We start from the raw sequence: 21,358 nt of genomic DNA, 5'->3' as shown, positions 1-21,358 counted from the left end.
ACAAATCCTGGCAACTAGTACCTGACAAAGAATAAAAACCTCACAAACAAAATAGGGTCTTACATGGTCCCCTTCCATGCCCTGTCTGCCTTTCCTCCACAGGAGTCAGCAGAGAGGACAGGTAACAATCCCACTGAAAATAGAACTGGGTTGCTGAAGAGACGTCAGAGAGCACGTGCCAGCACCTCGAGCGGCACCACAAACCAACCATCCAAGGGCATGCCATCTGGCTTGTAAAGACCTGGGCAGACCCTTTTCATTGAAGGAACCTGCTCACATGTCCTACCACCCACCCTGTTTAAGTCTTTGATTATTTCCACCACTCTCAAGAAAAAGAACGAAATTCTTAAGATGCTCCACACAGGCTTGCATGAGCTGGCCCTGCTGGCTGCTCTACTTCCTCTCGCCCTCCACACTCCAGCCTCACTCACCACCGTTCACCATTTTGAATGACCTCGCTGCCTCCTGCCACAAGCCCTCTAAGCATGCTGTTGGCCCTGAATGGATCATTCTGAGGTTATTTTGGTCTAGAAAATGCATGTCATCCTTCAGATTTCTATCCTCATTTGCCCCAAGGATGCTTCCCACCCCCCACCCTCCCTGCCTCTCTCAATTTCAAAGTGCTTATCACAACTGAATTACACATTTATGGAAGTGATTATTTGAAAAATATCTGCCTCAGCTAGGCTGAAAGTTCCAAACCACACTCCCCTTTTGTCTATTTTATTCCCTAAACCCAGCACAGTGCCTGACATAAAACAAATGCTCAACAGATATTTGCTTAATTAATTAATGGCTATAAATGAATGATTTATTGAATGGAAAGTCCAAAGACTACCAACAATCCATTCCTACCAGTTAGGAATTGATGCTACCTCATATCAAATCTCAACAGTCAGAACAAGGTTTCCACCTTCTTCTCCCAATTAAGTCTCAATACTTTTTCCTCGTGCTGCAGGTGAATCTGCTGTGACTTTCTGAGGTATCCACGTGCCCCAAGTGTCCTGCATGCCCAGCCGCTGGACCCCGTCAGGGCTGCAGGAACACGCCCACCTGCTTCAACCTGCTCATGAAGCTTCATGGCATCTTCACAAAACACTGTCAAATGTCCCACCTATCCCTGTGTGACAAATCTTCCTAATGTCATTCTTCATCATCTCTTCCTCCTGCACTGTGACGCCGATGCCAAAATGCTGTCTACAAAACAAGAGCAGCTGAGTCTACTCACCACAAGCCATAATATCAGACCTGGAAGGCGAGGGCCCTTAATTCTGATGATCTACCCAGGAAAGCTATTTTATTTTATTGTATGAGGTCCTGCTCTCTGGAAATTGTAACCATAACTTGAGATTTTATTGACTTTTAAAAATAAATAAAATATATTTTAACTCATCCCTTGGGGTCAATATTCTTTATATCTAGTATTCAAGCAATTTAAACTTTCTCATTCCTAATTCTTAAGTCTTTGACAGGTAAAGGCCACTTAGGGTTTCAGATGGCCGAAATGATACACTATTTTCTCTCCTGAAGTTTGCCACATAAAGCTATAAGCCTTTCTTGGTCTCCTACCCTACATATTCAATCCCAATACCTATAACTTCATTGTCTTTTCATTTGCAATTTCCACGACTGGAAAAGACCCTCGAAGCTAGAGCTCCTCTGTGACCGGAACTGAGCTGGCACTCAAACACATGATGAAAAATGAATGAGCATATTCCAGACTCCTTTACTCTGTCTCCTACAACCTACAGCAAGTGACTGTGGGGCCGGTTTACACACCAGGAGTGTGAAGTGAAGGGATGTTCTTTTACTGCTTACAGAGGCCCCTTGTCAGGCTTCTCAGTCCCCTGGCCCCTGGAGTTTTCTCATGATGGGCATCAGCCCTCAGGTCCCATGAGGGATCTGGCATCAGAGCCCCAGAACAGGGAGCTAAGGCTTTGGTGGAGGATTCGAGAGGAAAATCCTAGGACACCACGCCAGAGACTGTTATTTATCTAGTATTACTCAATACGAAGGTAGAAGAATGATACAGTTATTACAAGAGTCGATTCTGGGAGAGAGAAAAAAGCTAGAGAGAAAAACTGAAAGGAAAGAGGTTTTTTTAAACATTAACTCTAATCCATTTTCCTTTTGCTAATATGAAGTTCTGTGTCAACCTACGCACATTTGAGCCTGAGGAAAAGAGACATTTTCCGTCTCCTGGTCACCTGACTGCAAACCTCACTGCTTTTCCTGCTTTCAAAGGCTAATTTCAGGGTAAATTGCTCATTTGAAGTAAAAAAGCTGAGGAAATGGAAATTGTTACAGTTTCCCTGACCAACCAGCCTCCCTCAGAGAAGACAGAAATGAGATTTTATACCAAATTAGCCAGGTCTTAAGGGGGGCAATTCCCTTGATCCTGAGATTAGCACTGGTTTTACAATCTGACCCTCTGTTGACCTTGCTCTCTGATGGAAACCATTCACAGTCTGGCAGGGGAAAGGGAAGAGAGAATCTAGAAATGGTATGAGAAAGCAGCACCGAAGCACATATTCATTTTTATAGGATGGACTGACATTTCTAAATTGTTGGATGGAAAGCAAATATACAGACATGATTTGAGGACAGTTTTAGAGGAAAAAAATTTTCAACATTATTGAATATGAACCAAATTTCTGTAAGGGTTAAAGAATATAAAACATGGGCATACAGTCTCGAAGCCAAACTCAGCATGTAAATGCAATGCCTTCCCCCCAGCGTGGGACATGACACCCGGGGATGAGCCTCCCTGGCAACGAGGGACCACTATCAACTACCAACTGATGATGCAACTGGAAAATGACCTTATACGGAAGGTTCAATGCGGATCAGCAGAATATCCATGTCTACATAAAATACCATGACTTTAAAATGCTGTTTGACCTAAAGTAAGGGGGAAATGGAAAGGAGAAATGAGTTTATATGGCTACGAGTTTCTAAAAAAGAGTCTGGAGGCTGGCAGAAGGTTTGCCCTCATGCACAACTGAGCAGAGTCAGAGAGACAGATAAAGCAGATACAACCCCCAGATATTGGTTCCTTTGAGGGCTAAAGAGACCCATGGCAGTTATGGTCATGGCCGATGGGGTTAACTACCAGGGCAGATGGCCCCTCTTTGGAAATGGTGTTTATGTGTGATGAATCTGGACTCAGATGGGATCTCCCTTCATAAGACTTTCATGCTAATGTGCTGGAGGTGCAGTTAATGTTGGGGTTTAAGATATATTTAGGGGATTTGAATCTCTGGACTGACAATGTGATAGCTAGATCCTGAGCCTCAACAGACTCCAGCACCTACAATCTGATTTATTGGACTTACCACACTCAGCTAAGATGGAGGTGAAGAAGGACAACCACCACACCATGGAGCCTAGAGTGATTACAACTGAAAATGGGAGGATTGCATCCAGCATCCAGGTGGAATCTGAGCCTCCTCTTGACATAAAGGTGCAATGGACACAACCAATCCAGTGTCCACATAGAAGAGGTGGCATTGGATTGGGAAAAGTGGACATAATGGACAAAGGGTATGGGGAAAGGCAGGAAGAGATGAGAGGTGGAGGCGTCTTCGGGACATGGAGCTGCCCTGGATGGTGCTTCAGAGGTAATCACCGGACATTGTAAATCCTCACAGGGCCTACATGATGGAATAGAGGAGAGTATGGGCCATGATGTGAACCAATGTATATGAGGTGCAGAGGTACCCAAAGATGTACTTACCAAATCCAATGGATGTGTCATGATGATGGGAACGAGTGTTGTTGGGGGGGGGGGAGAGGGGGGGTGGGGGGGTGGAGTTGAATGGGACCTCACATATATATTTTTAATGTAATATTATTACAAAGTCAATAAAAAATTAAAAAATTTAAAAAAAAAAAAAAAAAAAAAAAACATGGGCATAATGTTAGAAAGAATTTATAATATGAGGAGCAGAAATAGATAAAAGCACAGTACTCAGTATAAATATACATATGAAAATAAGCTGCTTTTTGACATTCCTCAAATGCACCTTTAATTAAGCCAAATAAATGATCTTCCCCTTGCTTTCCTGTCACAGAACTTTGCTGCTTCTCTCCAGGTCTCTGCATCTTTCCTCCCCTATCTTGAGCCCCTTTCTTGTCTCTCCCACCCTTTAGAGCCCAGTGCTCCCCCCACCCCTCCCTCAGGGACTAGCTCACCTCTCCACATAATGACTCCCAGATCTACAGGACAGCCCTGCCTCTCAGTAACCGTGTTTACCCAGAGGCCCCACTGAAACCCCGAATCCATGTACCCCCAAAGTGAACTCAAGAGCTTTCTCAGCAAGGCCTCCTTCCAGGCACCCAGAGTCAAAACCTTGAGGCTGACCCTGTCTCTTCTCTAAGGTACTGCTGACAGCCGGGCCCTCCTCTCCTCAGCTGTGTGGCTCACCGCGCAGGCTCGCCTTTACCAGGAGGTCCCAGGGATCGAACGTAGGTCCTCCCATATGGTAGACGGAAGCCCACTCACTTGAGCCACATCTGTTTCCCTAAAAGATATACTTTTAAAATTGGCCACAACACCATTATCGCCCCTAAAAAATAATTTCTTGATATCATTAACTATTTGGACATTGTTTAAATGTCCCCAGATTCTCAAAATATTTCTTGTTTTTCACAAGTGGTTTGTTTGAATCAGAATTCAAACACGGTCCATTCATTGGATCTGGGTGCCCTGCCTCGTCGGTTTCCTTTAGTCTATAGCAACCTCAACTTTTTTTCTTTTTAAAGATTTATTTATCTCTCTCCCCATCCCCCGCACCCTCCTGCCCTGGTTGTCTGTTCTCTGTGTCTGTTTGCTGTGTCTTCTTCTTTGTCCGCTTCTGTTGTTATCAGCGGCATGGGAATCTGTGTATCTTTTTGGTGTGTCTTCTTGTTGTGTCAGCTCTCTGTGTGCGGCGCCATTCCTGGGCAGGCTGCACTTGCTTTCGCGCTGGGTGGCTCTCCTTATGGGGCGCACTCCTTGTGTGTGGGACTCCCCTACGTGGGGGACACCCCTGTGTGGCACGGCACTCCTTGTGCGCATCAGCACTGCGCCATGGGCCAGCTCCACACAGGTCAAGGAGGCCCAGGGTTTGAACCACGGACCTCCCATGTGGTAGGCGGATGCCCTAACCACTGGGCCAAGTCCGCTTCCCACAACCTTAACTTCTATTGCTCCATAAGGCTCCAGCTCAGAGACACATCTCACTTTCCCACCCGCAGGGCTTTTATTGCTTATGCTGCACTCATGTCCAGGATGTCCTCAGCTCCAATGCCCGTGTGTCCAGATACTTCTCACCCTCAAAGTCCAACTCAAATACTGCACCTCAAAGACTGCATCCTCTTACTTGATTGCCTGCAGTCCTCCTCCAGAAGAGAAGCTGTCTCTGTAGCACTTTATCTCTGCCTGGGAGCATCTACACTCTCTCACTCTGTAATCAGCTGGGGCATTGTTTATCTCCCCTTCAGTCTCCTGGAAAGGCCTTCTATCCCATTTGTTTTCATAATGCTCACAGAACTTAGTACAATGCCCTGCAACTCCTCAATAAATAAATCTGTAAATACCGTATTTAAAAATAACACAAATGAAGAAGAATAGCAAGCACATTTTATATGCCATTATTCTCCCTCTTCTTCTCTCTTACCCATTCATTTAAGAGGTATCTGTTGTGTAACTGCTACGTGGTGGGCACTCTGAAAGTATCTAATGGCCCAGAAGTCATAATGCCCAGTACAAATGTAAAAATCTCTCTTCCATCAAAATCCCTCCAGCTTTAAGAAACAAAATTCATCCTTCCAAGATCAACACTAACATTATAATATTGTTCCCAATGAACAATGTTTGTTCATTTTCATTTTAAAAAGTTAATTCATAAAAGAGACTAAAAGCATCTAATGTCCAGTCTTGGGTTTGTCAGAGACTCTAAGGGCATCTCCCATTTTGTCCGTTCATTCCTCCAATCCACAATGTTGAGTGGGCACCTATTAAGAGCCAGGCATGGTGGGCAAGCTAAGGTGGAAAATGATGATGAGCCCTTGTATGTGGCAGGGAAGATAAAACCAAGAACAAAATTTCCAACAATACCAGGTCACTGTAAACTCTAAGGTCCAAGAGGAACCCAGGGAAGTTCTTCGGTGGAGGTGGAATCCAAACTGAGCCTGTTCTCTGAGGAATCTTAAGAAACTCTGCTTATTATGCTTCTCTTTTGCATAAAAGCTGGAGACAGGAAGAGTCAGGGATAAAGAAGAGAAGCTAACGGCTATGGTCAGTCTTCCTTTCTCTTTCAGGGAGCAGAGCCATTCACATTCCATCGATTGTCTGTTTTTTTCAAGTAGATCCCAGCCACTGCCACAAGCCCAAGAAGAAAGAGGAGGTTTCCTTCTCAAAACTGGAAAGAGTTTCAAAGGACATACAATGGAGAAAACTGTGTTATGAAATAAGGCGCCAAAGCACTTAACCATCCTTTAAAGGAATATTTGATCGAAAGAATCCCAAGCAAAGATCCCTTTCTTTCTCTGCAAGGAAACTTAAGTAACTCACATAATAACCCCAACCACCACCACTCTGCTGGGGACTGAATGAGCAACCCTCACCTAACCAAGGCACTTATGAACTCTCCACTGAGCAGTCACTCTGTTCTTTAAAAGGTGTGGCTGTTTGTGTCTACAAAGAACTTTTATAGTGTATCTGTGTGCAATACCTGTAAAATGTTCTAAATGGGCAGTTTTCACCAAATGTTCTAGTAATTAAAAACTTTTAGTTCTCAAGCTCAGGTCAGGAAAAGAGGTTTGTTATTTGACAATAATAAAACAGTATTTAGAGGGTTTTGGGCCCTGTGGCAGTTGCAAAAATTAGAAAAAACTGAAGGGAAGCGGACTTGGTCCAATGGATAGGGCGTCCACCTACCATATGGGAGGTCTGTGGTTCAAGCCCTGGGCCTCCTTGACCTGTGTGGAGCTGGCCCATGTGCAGCGCTGATGCGAGCAGGAGTGCCATGCCACGCAGGGGTGTCCCCCGCATAGGGGAGCCCCATGCGCAAGGAGTGTGCCCCATAAAGAAAGCCTCCCAGCACAAAAGAAAGTGCAGCCTGCCCAGAAATGGTGCCACACATACAGAGAGCTGACACAACAAGATGACACAACAAAAAGAAACACAGATTCCCAGTGCCGCTGATAAAGATAGAAGCGGTCACAGAAGAACACACAGCGAATGGACAGAGAAAGCAGACAACTGGAGGGGGCAGGGAAGGGGAGAGAAATAAATAAAAAATAAATCTTTAAAACAAAAAATTAGAAAAAACTGTGATGCAAGAAGGCTAGGCTGTCTCCTGAGACTTACCAAGGAAAAGAACTTTCTATACGCAATGCAGTTCCTTAGAGAAATGCCAGCTTTAGCCACTGTGAGGGTGGGTTCTTCCCCTGGAGCAGGGAATTTAAGAACCATCCTTTACCAAATTAAAAAGTTATATGGGATAGTCTACCATATAGGAGGTCCAGGGTTTGATTCCCAAGGCCTCCTGGTGAAGGCAAGCTGGTCTGCACAGGGAGCTGGTCGGCATGGAAAAACTGGTGTAGCAAGATGACGCAATAAAGAGACACAGAGAAGAGATAATAAGAGACACAGCAGACCAGGGAACTGAGGTGGCACAAGAGAATGATTGCCTCTCTCCCATTCCAGAAGGTCCCAGGGTCAGTTCCCGGTGCTGCCTAAAGAGACAAGAAGCAGACAGAAAAGAACACACAGCAAATGGACACAGAAAAGGAGAGAGTGAGTACAATACAACAAGGGGGGAAGGGGAATAAATAAGTAAATAAATCTTTTTTAAAAAACCAAGTTATGTAATTCACTCCCCTTAAAGCAGTTAATAGACTACTATAAAATTCTATTATATAATCCTAACACATAAATAATATTTTTTAAAAAGACCATTTATCCACTAAATACAATTTTTCCCCCATTAAATATGATTCCATCACATAAGCAGCTGCCTTCATAAGCAATAGTTTACAAGGAGCAAAAATACAATAATGTTCCTCTTTAAGAAACTACAGGTAAATTAAATATCAAGGCACAGAAACCCACAGAGTAATAGAAGAGCTTCCTAAAATCCTTCCTACATCAGCATCAGAGAATGCAACAGGAACTACACACCAGGGACTTGGAAACATAGTTGGGAGGGGTACTTGCCCTCAACTTACTTTCATTCAACAGACATTCCACAGATGCAACTGTGCCAGCCACTGTGCTACACAAAGATCACAGACCGTCGGCCTGCAGGTAGGTTGTATTTGGTTGTGTTTTCATTTGAATTTAAAGCAATGCTTAAAAGACAGGAGATCTCACATTAACATCTAGGTATCTGGCTTCTCTTAAAAACTCCAAAGATTTAGTAGCATGGGCTCAGCCTTCCTTCACTGGAAGCTCTTGGAGTACAGAAACAACCGACCTCTCTAGGAGAGAACCCATTCTCCAGTGTGCCATAGTCCCCATCATGCCCTACTGTCACCCCAACAACACACCCAGAACTTCACTCATTCATGCAGCCTGGCTGACCTCTGAGGTATTTGTCAGTTCCACTCTTGGAAAAGAAACGGTATAAAAATGGTCCATGTGCTAATAAGCTCAGTCTGACGGAGGAGACAGGCCCTGATAATAAATTGAAACAGGGAATGATACAAACTACAGTAGAGGGTGACCAGGGTGCAGTTCATTCCCCTGAGGGGAGTGGAGATATCTGGGACACCTTCACAGGGGAGAGGCCATTTGAAGAGGGACCTGAAGGATGAGAGGGGTTTGGTCAGGCAGAAAAGTGGAAGAAGCCATTCTATATGTGCAAAGAGGTGAGAGGACTAAAAGAATATGGAGTTTTCTAGAGATGGAGTTAGGCAGAGAAGGGACTCCTATTGCCTATCACGCTAAGAATTTTGAACTTAAGTCTGGGGGCAATAGGGAGCCAAGTGAAGTATTTGAGCAGAGGCTGCCATGATCAGATTCTTTTAAAAGGGAAGATGCTGGCAGCAGGGTAGAATATGACCTGGAGCAAAGATGCTGACATGCATCCCCCCAGGCGTTAAGGTGAACCTCTTTACGGTAACTCCCTGGTACTCAGGAACTCTACTTTCTCTGCCAAGCATATATGTCTTGGCTAATTCACCACTGATTTTTTTCATAGACTGATGCGGGTCAGTGCAGATATCTTCCTAGAACTGGCATAATGAAAATGTTCTGCACTAAATAAAATATAGACCTTCAAAAGGCTCAAAATGCAATAGCCTAATTCCTAAGATGATCTCAATTCCGTATAATGAAGATATCCTACCATGTTTCCCTTCCCCACTTAAACATCTGTGACAGTAGAGAACCTAGAAGCTTCCAATGAAATAAATACCTTGTGACCCATGGGTGGCAAAAGTTTGATTTTCCTATAGTCAAATCACTACAAACATATGCCCAAACATGGTTCTCCACTACCTCTAAATGAGCCACCTAGAACAGACCATGTTAACTTGAGCTTTGATTCAAAGTCTAAAGGTGGAAAGAAGATGTGGGTGGCTCAAGGGATTGAGCTCCTGCCTACCACATGGAAAGTCCCTGCTTAGGTTCCCAGTGCCTTCTAAAGGAGACAGCAAGCTGGCACCATGGACAGGTGCAGCAAGTGACACAATAGAGACACAAGAAGAAAAACATAATGAGAGACAGAACAAAGCAGGGAGCAGAGTTTCCTGGTACCCCTTAAAAAGGACGAGCCAGACAGCAAACTGACACGATGGGTAGGAGTGGCAAACTGATGCAACAAGATGACACAAGAGGCACAAGAAGAAAAACACAATGAGAGACACAACAAAGTGGGGAACAGAGTAGGCTCTTCCCTCACATATTGGAGGTCCTGGGTTCAGTTTCCAGTGCCTCCTAAAGAAACAAGGAAGACAGACACAGCAAGTGGAACAATAAGCAGGTAGGGAGAAATAAATAAAATAAACCTTAAAAAAAAACCCAAAGTCTAAAGTCCTACCATATAGGAAGGTCCAGGGTACAATCCCCAGGGCCTCCTGACCCCTGTGGTGAGCAGGCTCACCATGCAGTGCTGCGGCGCACAAGGAGTGCCCTCCCATGCAGGGGCGTCCCCACGTATTGGAGCCCCACGCCAAGGAGTGCACTCCACAAGGAGAGCTGCCCCATGTGAAAAAACACAGAGAGCTGACGCAGCAAGATGACGCAACAGAAAAGAGACGCAGTTTCCCAGTGCCAGAGGATAATGCAATAGGACACAGAAGAACATACAGCAAATGGACACAGAAAGCAGACGACAGGGGGGAAGGAGAGAGAAGTAAATAAAAATTAAAAATCTAAAAAAAACCCAGAAAATTAAAAAATAAAAAATAAAAGAAATAATGGGTCTAACTCCATCACAATTAGGAGCACAAATTCCAAAGTAGGGCCCACTGGCAAGGCAGTGAACTCCAGAGCCATCTGTCATGACCGCAGAACCTGTGTGTCTCCACAGCCCTCTCTACATATGCCTCTTCCATCACTTTTATTGAACCTGTGATTGGCACTGGGGTTTGTGTATGTTCAGAAGACTTGAATCTCTGGACTGTCCATGCGCCAGCTGGGCCCTGAGCCTCAGCAGAGTTGCAACACCTACTCTCCAGTTTGTTGGACAGACCCAGGTCAGCTGAAGGGGAGGTAAGAATGGTCAACCACCACACCAGGGAACCAAGAGTGCCTACAACTGCAAGCAGGAGAATTGCATCCATCCGCCATGTGGGATCTAAGCCCCTTCTCAATTTAGTGGTACAGTGTACATTGCCATCCCAGGGTCCACAAGATGGAGAAATATAATAGGGACTGAAGTGGACTTGCTGGTATTCTTCTATAGAACTGTTGTGATTCTAGCAATGGAAGAAATTGTATCACTGATACAGAGACACTGGCCACAGGAGTTGCTGAGGGCAGGGAGTGGGAGGAAGTGATATGATATGGGGCATTTTTTGGGACTTGGAGTTGTCCTGAATGATATTGCAGGGACAGATGCAGGACATTGTTTATCTTGCCATAACCCACTGGATGGACTGGGGGAAGAGTATGAACTACAATGTAAACTATGGTCCGTGCATTGTTGCAGTGCTCCAGGGTGTATTCACCAAATGCAATGAACGAGCTGCACTGATGAAAGGGGATGATGATGTGGGAGGAGTGGGGTGGGGTGGGGAGTGGGGTATACGGGAACCTCTTATGTTTTTTAACATAATGTTTTGTGTGATCTATTTATCTTTTAAAAAAAGACAACAAAAAATTTTTTAAAATAATAATAAACAGGTTCAAAGGAGCCTGTCCACATGTCCCTGCTGATACAACAGCATATAAAGGTGAACAACAAGGGTTAACAGCCTATTGCGCAGAAACGAAACGAGATAGAAACCATCATTTCCCCTCAAAGCAGTGAGAATCAGATCAGTTTTCCTCACCTCCCTCAGATGAAAGCAAATTTCAAAAAGGCAAAGACTGGCAAATCAAGGAGAGGCCTTTTTTTAACTATCTCAAAGTTATAATAACCCAAAACAGACTATTTCCCAGACTTTTTATGTTGTTGCAAAAAACAGACCCATCTTTCACTTCTTGTCATTTGCAATTACCATCCCATAATCGAAAATCCATGAATCACCATGGAGCTTAGGGGTGACAGAGCCTACTAGCTCTGAGCTGTCAAAATAATCATAGCAGAATAAATCAACAGTACCAGGAGTTCTCTTTCTTCATCATCTTTAATCTACATATTGTAGAGTATCTAAAAATTCTAAACTCCCTAATTCCCCCTTTCCCTAAAGGTGGCATGATATTGGAAAGCACTTTCTCCTTTACAACAATTGCTTTTTTCAACAGCCAATATGAGGCCCACCCCGAAAGACTTCAACATAATTTAGAATCTATTTGTAGGAGCCAAGAATTCAATTAAGAGAAAAATTATCTTGGAAGAGTTTGGGCAATTCAGCCAATTAACTCTCTTGAATTTTGCTGAAAAAAGACACTGAATTGTCTAACAAAAGACTGTACACAGAGGGAATGGCTGAGGGCAGGGGTGAAGGGCTCCAGAAGCCTGGGTACCTTCTGCAATGGTGCCCCACTGGCTTCAACCCTTAGGAACACCCAGAAGGGCACGGCTCTCCACTCTGCTGTCCACTCTGCTGCAAAGGCCTGCACAACTTCAGGGGCTCCTTGGGGCGTCTCTAAATCTCACCTTGTGAGTCAACATTTAACCCATGCCCTTAACAATTCCTTAACTTTATAAACTTTTTTTTTTTTTTAATTTATTTAATTTCCCCCCCTCCCCTGGTTGTCTGTTCTTGGTGTCTATTTGTTGCGTCTTGTTTCTTTGTCTGCTTTTGTTTCTTTGTCCGCTTCTGTTGTCGTCAGCGGCACAGGAAGTGTGGGCGGCGCCATTCCTGGGCAGGCTGCACTTTCTTTTCACGCTGGGCGGCTTTCCTCAGGGGCGCACTCCTTGCGCGTGGGGGCTCCCCCACGCGGGGGACACCCTTGCGTGGCACGGCACTCCTTGTGCGCATCAGCACTGCACATGGCCAGCTCCACACGGGTCGAGGAGGCCCGGGGTTTGAACCGCGGACCTCCCATATGGTAGACGGACGCCCTAACCACTGGGCCAAAGTCCGTTTCCCAACTTTATAAACTTAAACTCAGTTGCAGAACTGTTGAGCTTATTCTCTGACAAACTATTTTCACGAAAATTTAATTCCCCTTTTCCTTCCTTTTAATTACACAGTGTAATTAAAAGAAAGGGGGAAAAAACGTGCACTGGTGCAGGAGAGGCGCTCTTACCCTTGCCTCTGTCCGCAGGCCTGATACCCTTGCCCCGTGGCGACATCCTCTACAGTGACAGGGCTCATTCCGGGTGACTCACCCTGGTTGCTTTTTCCACGCTCTCCCTCAAGACCTTCAGTTCAGCGTCGTACTGCTCCTTCAGTTTGTCCATCTCCTGATCGTGGCTGGAAACCTCTTCTTTCAAGGCTCCCTTCAGGGCAGTGAGTTCACGCTCCCGCTTCCTCAAGAGGTCTTCTTGCTCCTCTTTGGCAGCTAGCAGATTCTTCAGATCCTGTTTTGCCTCTAAGAGTTCCTAAAAAAAGGAAACATGAACAGGAGACGTGAAGATTCAAGGTCATTGCCTTGTTCCACGTTCCTAGTGCCTGGCATGGCCCTGCCCCTGTGGTCCTGCCGCTGCACTTGGCTTCCTGAGCAGAGCACAAGATCCACATTTCCTCACAAAACCAGGGCAGCAAGCTCTTCTATAGTTTCACACCATCTACTTCCACCAGTGTCCTGCCAAGGGCTCAGGACTCCTTCTGTCTTTGTCCTAGAGCTCCTCAGTTGTCCTCACGTTTGAGATTCATGCACTCCTGCGGATAACCTTATGCTGAACTAGGAAGGCTGGGGGAGCCCATCATGAATACCCTTCACTGCCCCTCACCTCAACTTTTCCCAGCAACCCACACCTTATCCCCACCCGAAGCCACTTCAGAGAGAACGAACTGTTCCCCACCAGCCAGTCCTTACTCTATCGATTATCTTTTCTTTAGGAGATTTTGTTCTGTTCCTTGAATCTCTGTCCTTTCCCTCAGGGCATAAGAATTCCTTGGGTCAAGGGGAAAAGACCTCTCCATAGCTACTCCCCAAGCTTTACCATTAAATTTTTCGAAAGCATAGTTTCTGTTCACGGCCCCTACTTCTAGACCACCCACTCATTCCTTAATCCCTTGCTTCTGGCTTTTGTCCCACTCTACTAACCCTGCCCCCTCCCAGGTCACAGTGACCTCTTAATCACCACATCTAATGGCCTCTTCTCAGTCCTTACTCTTCTGGATCCCTCTTTGATCCCCCCTGCCTGTCTCCTTAAAATTCTCTTCTGCTTCATAGTTCAGACACCACACTCTTCTGTTTTCTTCCTTTGGGCCACTTTTTATTTGACTGTTTCTGACTTTCCTCTCCCTCTTGCAAAAGGTTAAGATGATCCCGAAGAATCGCAATTTTGCATTCTTTATTCTTTTTTGGCAAGCTCATCTCATTTTCTTAACTACCAATTCTATGCAAATGACTACCAATGTTTTACCTCAGACCCTGTCTGAGTTCAGACCTGTAATTTCAAAGACCTGCTAGACACAGATGAGTTCATCTGGATGTACCCTGGGTACCTCAGATTCAGGAAGGGTATATTTTTAAGCGAATCCATCATGCCCTTTCCTTTTCGCTTCCTTTGTTCATTATTCTTATAACTGACACCACCTGACTCTTCATCCTTCAAGCTCTGAAGCTTGGCAGTAACTTTCACTTCTCTCTCATATTTGTCTCTCACAACCAAAAAGTTAGTTCTGTAACAGTTTAGATCTGGTTTAAGCCCTGTACTAAGCTGAATAATGTCCCTCCCCCACGCACACAGAACCTGTGAATGTGGCCTTGTTTGGAAATAGGGTCCCTGTAGATGTGACAGAGTTAAGATGAGGTCATACTGGATTGGAGAGGCTCCAAATCCAATATGACTGGTATCTTTAGAAGAGAGAATTTCAGATAGAGAAACAGACACACAGAGAACATGGCCAGCAAAGACAGAGGAAGATTCTGGCGTGACACAGCGACAAGCCAAGGAAGGCCTAAGGGGCAAGGAAGGAGTCTCTCTAGAGCCTTCAGAGGGAGCATGGCCCTGCCAACACCTTCATTTCAGAAGTCTAGCCTCCAGAACTGTGAGTGTAAGTTTCTGCCTTTATAAGCCACCTAATTTGTGGCATTTCCTTACAGCAGCCCTAGGCCTTGGAGACAAAAGAACACTTTTCATTCAAGAATTGTGTCACTGATGAGAGGGTAAAATCACTTCCATGTGCTCTGGGGCTCACACAGTCACTGAACCAGGAGAAGCTGCAGAATCCTCCAGTGGAGGTCCCTGAGCAGACCAAGACTTAGCTCTTCAAGGATCTAACAGCAGGCCTTGATTAGCGCAAATGAAATGTCAAGAGACTCTTCCAGGTAAGTAGGGCAAGTCGGACTCTTCTAAGGCACCAAACACAGTGCCCTTATGAAAACACTCCCTGTCCCGGTATTTAGCAAAGGGATGCCCTGCAGCCGCCCCTGCCCACCTCTCCTGAAGAAGCAGCACAGCCTCCCCCCAAACCACTGTTCTGGGTCTCCCTGGAGCCTCTGCCCGTTTCTACAAAACAGTCCTTGTGATTCTGACTCCTGTTTCCTGTTTTTACTCTCACACATTCCTCAATTGTTTTAACGATAAGGTAGTTCCTCTTCCCACACTTATCTTTTCCAGGACATTTCTGTGTTTTGTGTTGCCTTTTGTGTACTGCCGCCAATGCTGTCGAGAATTGAGGTTTTCTTGGTCCATTCTATCTTGCACACTGTTATCTGGGGCGAGGGCTGTTAAGTGGTCTGTGCTGCACAAATCCAATCAGATGACACCTCACCATATCACTTCAGCAGCACTTGAGGTTTTCCAGAATAGAAACCAAAAGGCACACAAGATTTCAAAATCTTCACTTCATCAACGCAGGGTTTTATTGCCAATTACATCAAGCCAAAGAAGGGAAATAAAATACATAACTACCCATTGGATATGAACACGACTCTCTATAGACTCCACTGAAAGAAAACAAGATAAAACTTTGGCTGTTCAGAACAAGCACTTTCAAAACATGAATGCATTCAGAACAGTGCCACACCTGAAAGTAGCCAGGAGATGAAAACCTATTAGGAGAGGGGCGCTGAAGGGAGGAGAATGGGGAGACAACAATAAAAGTTGACATATGATATGTTTGGTCTCTACTACATAATAATAATTGTGCTAAACATTACCAGAAATCCAAAGTGATAGATATTATTATCATCTTTACAGCATAAATTCACATATTGGTGGTCTGGGAGGCTAACTTGCCTAAGGTCACACAGCTTGTAAGTGGTAGAGCCACGATTCAGACCCAAATCTGATACCAGTGCCCATTCTCTTAACCAAGCAGCCTCTATGGACCTGACAACAAAATTACACACTCAAGAGGGACCGAGGACCATGCAGTCTCACTGGGATCCGTCTGTTTGATGCAAACAAAACAGAGCTCCCGTGTTTGGATAGCAGTGCCTATGAATAGGGCCACCATTTTAAATTAAAGCAAAGAAATGTGACCAGAACCTAAAAAGCCAAGAAAGAAGGAAAGTCCAGAGTAAAAGGAAGCACACTATGGGCCGTGGCTATTATTAGCCACAGCAAGTGGCTGCCTGACAGCAGGTGGACCGAGAGGCATGCAGAATGCCCAGAGCAGAGCTTCTCTTACCACCAAATGGGAAATAACCCAAATACACATTATCAGGAAAACAGCCTGGATTGTGGTCTCTTTATTCAAATGAGGAAGGATGTCCACAGTGACATCAAATAACACAAGTGAATCTTTAACATAGAAAGCTAAGTGAGAAAAGCATCTTGCAGAAGATTACACAAGTAACATTTGTTGTGCTCAGAAAAATAGCAAAGCAAAACAATAAATTATTTAGGGTTACACGTGTGATGAAAGCAAACGTCAGGATGGGGAGTCCCTGAGGAGGGAGGATGGAGTGATGGCTGGGAGAGGCACACGCACGTGGAGTACCATGGTACTGATGATGCCCTGCTTCTTAACTTAGCATCATGGATGTTCATTAGATTGTGAAACCTCACAACTTACTTCTCTGTTACAAATATTTGTGATGTACATCAAACATTATATAATTTAAAAGAAGAGAGCCAGTAACAAAGAGGCAAAGGAAATGTGTGTTCTCTCTAGCACTTTCACCTGTATGTCACTATGCCCTGAAAGCATAAGACTCTGCAGGAGGAAGAATTAAGCCAGCTAACAGTATAGCACAAAAGGAAAGCTACAGCTTCTACAACAGCATAACGATAAACAAGAAAAATCCAGAGTTCCACCATTAAAAGGCAAAGGGCAAAAGCCTTTTTATATTTGTACTAACTTTAAAGACAAGATGTCTAGCAACACATAATTTAAAAAGGAACAAGCCCAGGAAAATGACAATGAATCAAGATAATACTGTTTTCTCTATCCAACCCAATAACAAGGACAAATGTTGAAATTTCCTGCAGATCCCGAGTCACCTAAAGCTAAAAAGAGCAGCACCAAATGTACCCAACCAAATTAGAGCACCCAGAGAGTGTTCTCCCTTGTGTGTTCTGTGATGAGAAGGTTCTAAAATCAAATGAGATTGAGAAATCCTGCCTGCAGTATTTCCCTCTTGGAGATTCACCATGCACCCTTGGATTTTCAATACTGAGATGACCTACAACCAAAAAAAAAAAAGGCACCTGTTCATGTTTCTGCTATAGTTTACCCAACTTATTCATCCACAGAAAGCTTTTGTCATACACCATCTACTCATAGATATTCCATGTATAAAATAGAAAAGTACTAATCCAGACCCCCTTCTGCATAAATGCTCCCCAGAAGTTTTACAAAGTCTATACAGCTGGACTGAGATTCCTAAAAGGGTACGTAAAAGATTTTATATCAAAATCGTAGCTGAGAATTATATAATTTCTTTTCCAGAAGGATGACCTAGAAAGCGCAGTATGTCTGATGAGAAATGTGTTTTAGTTGTTCTTTTATTAAAACTCATAAAATGTTTAGTGATAGCACAGCAAGAGAAGTTTATAACGATTTTAGAGATCTCATTTCTCAGCACAATCTATCTCCAGAACAATACAGTTTCATAACAAGAATATTTTAATGAGACGTAAGGGCTTGCCTCTTGGCAAATGCCAGGGATAAAACACAAGACTGTCAGGGTGAGGCTCACCTCTCAGCACTGCAGGCTCCCAAAGAAGGTGTCTGATGGTAAGAAAACTCCAATTCACAGCATTTAGAGATGGCTCATGTTTACCCATTACCCCCAGAATGGAAGCTAATGCACACATGGACAGAGAAGTGGCTGAAACTCATTCTATAATCATTTTTGAAACTTGAGTTAAAAAAAATAAAAAATCCAGAGGTACTGGGTTAACTAAGAAGACAAAAGGCATCCTATTTTTCAGTGGGTTACTTTTTTCCCTTCTCCCCTTCTTTCTTGCTTGCTTGCTTTTTACTATTTTATTTTCTCAATGTTACTTTACTAATACAACATAGGGGTCCTATGTCATTGGGAAATAGAAGAAGAGATTTCACAAAAAATCTGAGTCATTAAGCAGGCCACACAAAATATAGGGCCTTCAATCTTTTTCAAACATTCAAAAGCAGACATGTTTAATATTCATTGTGTTTTATAGTCTATTCTAAGTCACATGACATGGAAAACTTGGCCACAACTGTAATCTGTTGTCCAACCCCAAGGCCGCTTTTCAATGAGATGTGAATAAACTGAAGGTGACAAGGAGATGGAGTCTATTTTATTAGTGATGTAGAAACAACAGAAAATGTTTTAAATGTTGCTGACAAGTCAATAGAAATGGATAAAAACAGTAAGGATAATTTCTCAAGGAGGGAGAAATCCATTTGGGCAGAGGGGCTACTTCTGCCCTAACTCATCATGCAGACAGGAATCAGGAGAAGGGACATTTCCCACTAGGGGAAAGAGACCAACAACCAGAAAGCCAACATCGGAGACATGTTTAAGAAAAGATGTTCCCTATTCCCCATTCCCATGTCCCTCATTCTCATCCTCTGCCTGAACACACATCCCCAAAATTTAGGCTCTTATGGTTACCAAACCCAATCAATCAACCAATCAATCAATTTAATTACTAAACTTAAGTTCATTATTTTGCCTTTAAAAAGGCAAAGATACATGCAGTTAATTTGAGAATTATTCCTTTTTCAAAATAATGATTTTTTTATGTAATTTAAATTCTGAAAATTATTCATTCATTGGCCCTGTTGCTTCACACTCTGCTGGGCATGAGATGGGGAATAAGCAAAGATGGTAGGTTTTTCTACCTAAGAGAAAAAGAGATAAAAAAATAATAATTATAGAGCAAAGTCAAAAGTGCTAAATGGAAACTCTAAAGGGTTACAAGATATGAGCAGAAAGGACAACTAACAATTATAGGTTTCAGTTAATGGGAATATTCAGTAACTGGAAAGAATTCCAGGCAGCTAAGAGTTCATCTTTCCTTTTTAAAATGAACAGTCTTATCTTCTACTTATATTTACACTTTATGTAAATGGAATCATACAATATGTTGTATTTTATGTCTGGTTTATTTCACTTACATTAGTGGGGTTTTTTTTGGTCAGATATTAACATCTTGTAGTATTAGCATCCGTATGTTCAGCTTCAAAGAAAAACGTCTTATATATGCAATTTTTTAAGAAGGTCCTGAGGACTGAACCCACGACTTCGTATATGGGAAGCATGCTCTACGCTACTTGAGCTCCATCTGCTACCCTAATTTTACCCATATTCTTATTTCACATGAGGTTTTACTCTCCTATACAATTCTATGTTACATTTTTTTAGCTTTCCTTTTAGCAATATACACAACCTTATACTTTCCCTTTAAACCAGTTTCATACCCACACATCGTACTGTTAGTTACAAACATGTTGGGCTTTCACCTTTTCTATTCATTTCCAAAGACTAACACATATCCTTTTTACCAATTCTGCACAAGTTAACACTCTGCTTTCCATTCTCTAACTTCATTCTTTTTTTTTTTATAATTTTTTTTTAAATGGGGCTGGTCTCTCTCTTTTTTTAAAAAAAGATTTATTTATTTATTTATTTCTCTCCCCTTCCCATCCCCCACCCCAGTTGTCTGTTCTCTGTGTCTATTTGCTGCGTGTTTTTCTTTGTCCGCTTCTGTTGTTGTCAGCGGCACTGGAATCCGTGTTTCTTTCTGTTGTGTCATCTTGCTGCGTCAACTCTCTGTGTGTGCTGGGCCATTCCTGGGCAGGCTGCACTTTCTTTCACGCTGGGTGGTTCTCCTTACAGGGCGCACTCCTTGCTCGCGGGGCTCCCCTACGTGGGGGACACCCCTGCGTGGCAGGGCACTCCTTGCACACATAAGGACTGCGCATGGGCCAGCTCCACAAGGGTCAAGGAGGCCCAGGGTTTGAACTGCAGACCTCCCATGTGGTAGACAGACGCCCTAACCACTGGACCAAGTCCACTTCCCTCTCTAACTTCATTCTATTTTCTGGTGACCCATATTCAAGTTATTAACTCCATGACATTACACAATATATTTAATTCATAATAGCACAATCACACAGTATTTGTCCTTTTGTGTCTCGCTCACTTCACTCAACACAATGCCCTCCAGGTTCATCCATGTTGTCATATGCCTCATGACTTCATTTCTTTTTTTTTTTTTAAAGATTTATTTTATTTATTTTTCTCCCCTTCACCCTCCCCCCCAGTTGTCTGTTCTCTGTGTCCATTTGCTGCATGTTCTTTGTCCACTTCTGTTCTTACAGCTGCATAATATTTCATAGTGTGAATATACCATAGTTTTTCAATCCATTCATCGGTTGATGGACACCAGCATTGTTTCCAACTTTTGGCAATTGTGAATAATGTCACTATTAACATTGGTGTGCATATGTCTGTTCATGTCACTGCTCTCAGTTCTTCTGGGTATATACATAGTAGTGGTATTGCCAGGTCACATGGCAAATCTATATTCAACTTCTTTAGGAATTGTCACAGTCCTCCACAGTGGCTATACCATTCTACAATCCAAACAACAGGGAATAAGAGTTCCTATCTTTCCACATTCTCTCCAACACATGTAGTTCTCTGTCTTTTTAATAGTGGTCATTCTGAGAGGTGTGAAATATCTCATCATAGTTTTGATTTTCATTTCCCTAATTGCTAGTGATGATGAACATTTTTTCATCTTTGTGTGTGTGTTTTTTGCCATTTGTATTTCCTCTTTGGACAAATGTCTATCCAAGTCTTTTGCCTATTTTTCAATCAGGTCATTTGTCTTTTTATTATTGGATTGTAGCATCTCTTTATATATCATGGATATTATACCCTTATCGGACATGTGATTTCCAAATATTTTCTCCCATTGGGCTGGCTGCCTTTTCACTCTTTTGAGAAAGTCCTTTGAGGTGCAAAAGTGCTGAATTTTGAGGAAGTTCCATTTATCTATTTTTTCTTTTGTTGTGTGTGCTTTGGGTGTAAGGTCCATCCAAGAAACAACCACCTACCACAAGATCTTTAAGATATTTTCCTACATTTTCTTCTAGTAGTTTTATGGACCTGGCTTTTATATTTAGGTCTTTCATACATTTTGAGTTGATTCTTGTATAGGGAGTGAGATAGGGGTCTTCTTTCATTCTTTTGGTT

At 43.3% G+C, this 21,358-nt stretch overlaps 1 protein-coding gene across 3 annotated transcripts in view; it reads right to left on the bottom strand.

Annotated features, from left to right (window-relative positions):
* Positions 1-21,358, bottom strand: part of CGNL1 (cingulin like 1) — a 182,149-nt gene that overhangs the window by 77,950 nt on the left and 82,841 nt on the right. For all 3 annotated transcript variants that reach the window (XM_058294261.1, XM_058294259.1, XM_058294262.2), the window contains exon 8: positions 12,933-13,145. In XM_058294261.1, the coding sequence (XP_058150244.1) occupies positions 12,933-13,145 (213 nt within the window). The remainder of the gene's footprint in view (positions 1-12,932; positions 13,146-21,358) is intronic.

Source organism: Dasypus novemcinctus, chromosome 3 (genome assembly GCF_030445035.2).
Source record: "Dasypus novemcinctus isolate mDasNov1 chromosome 3, mDasNov1.1.hap2, whole genome shotgun sequence".
NCBI classification, from domain to species: Eukaryota; Metazoa; Chordata; class Mammalia; order Cingulata; family Dasypodidae; genus Dasypus; species Dasypus novemcinctus.
This window is presented reverse-complemented; position numbering and strand designations above follow the sequence as displayed.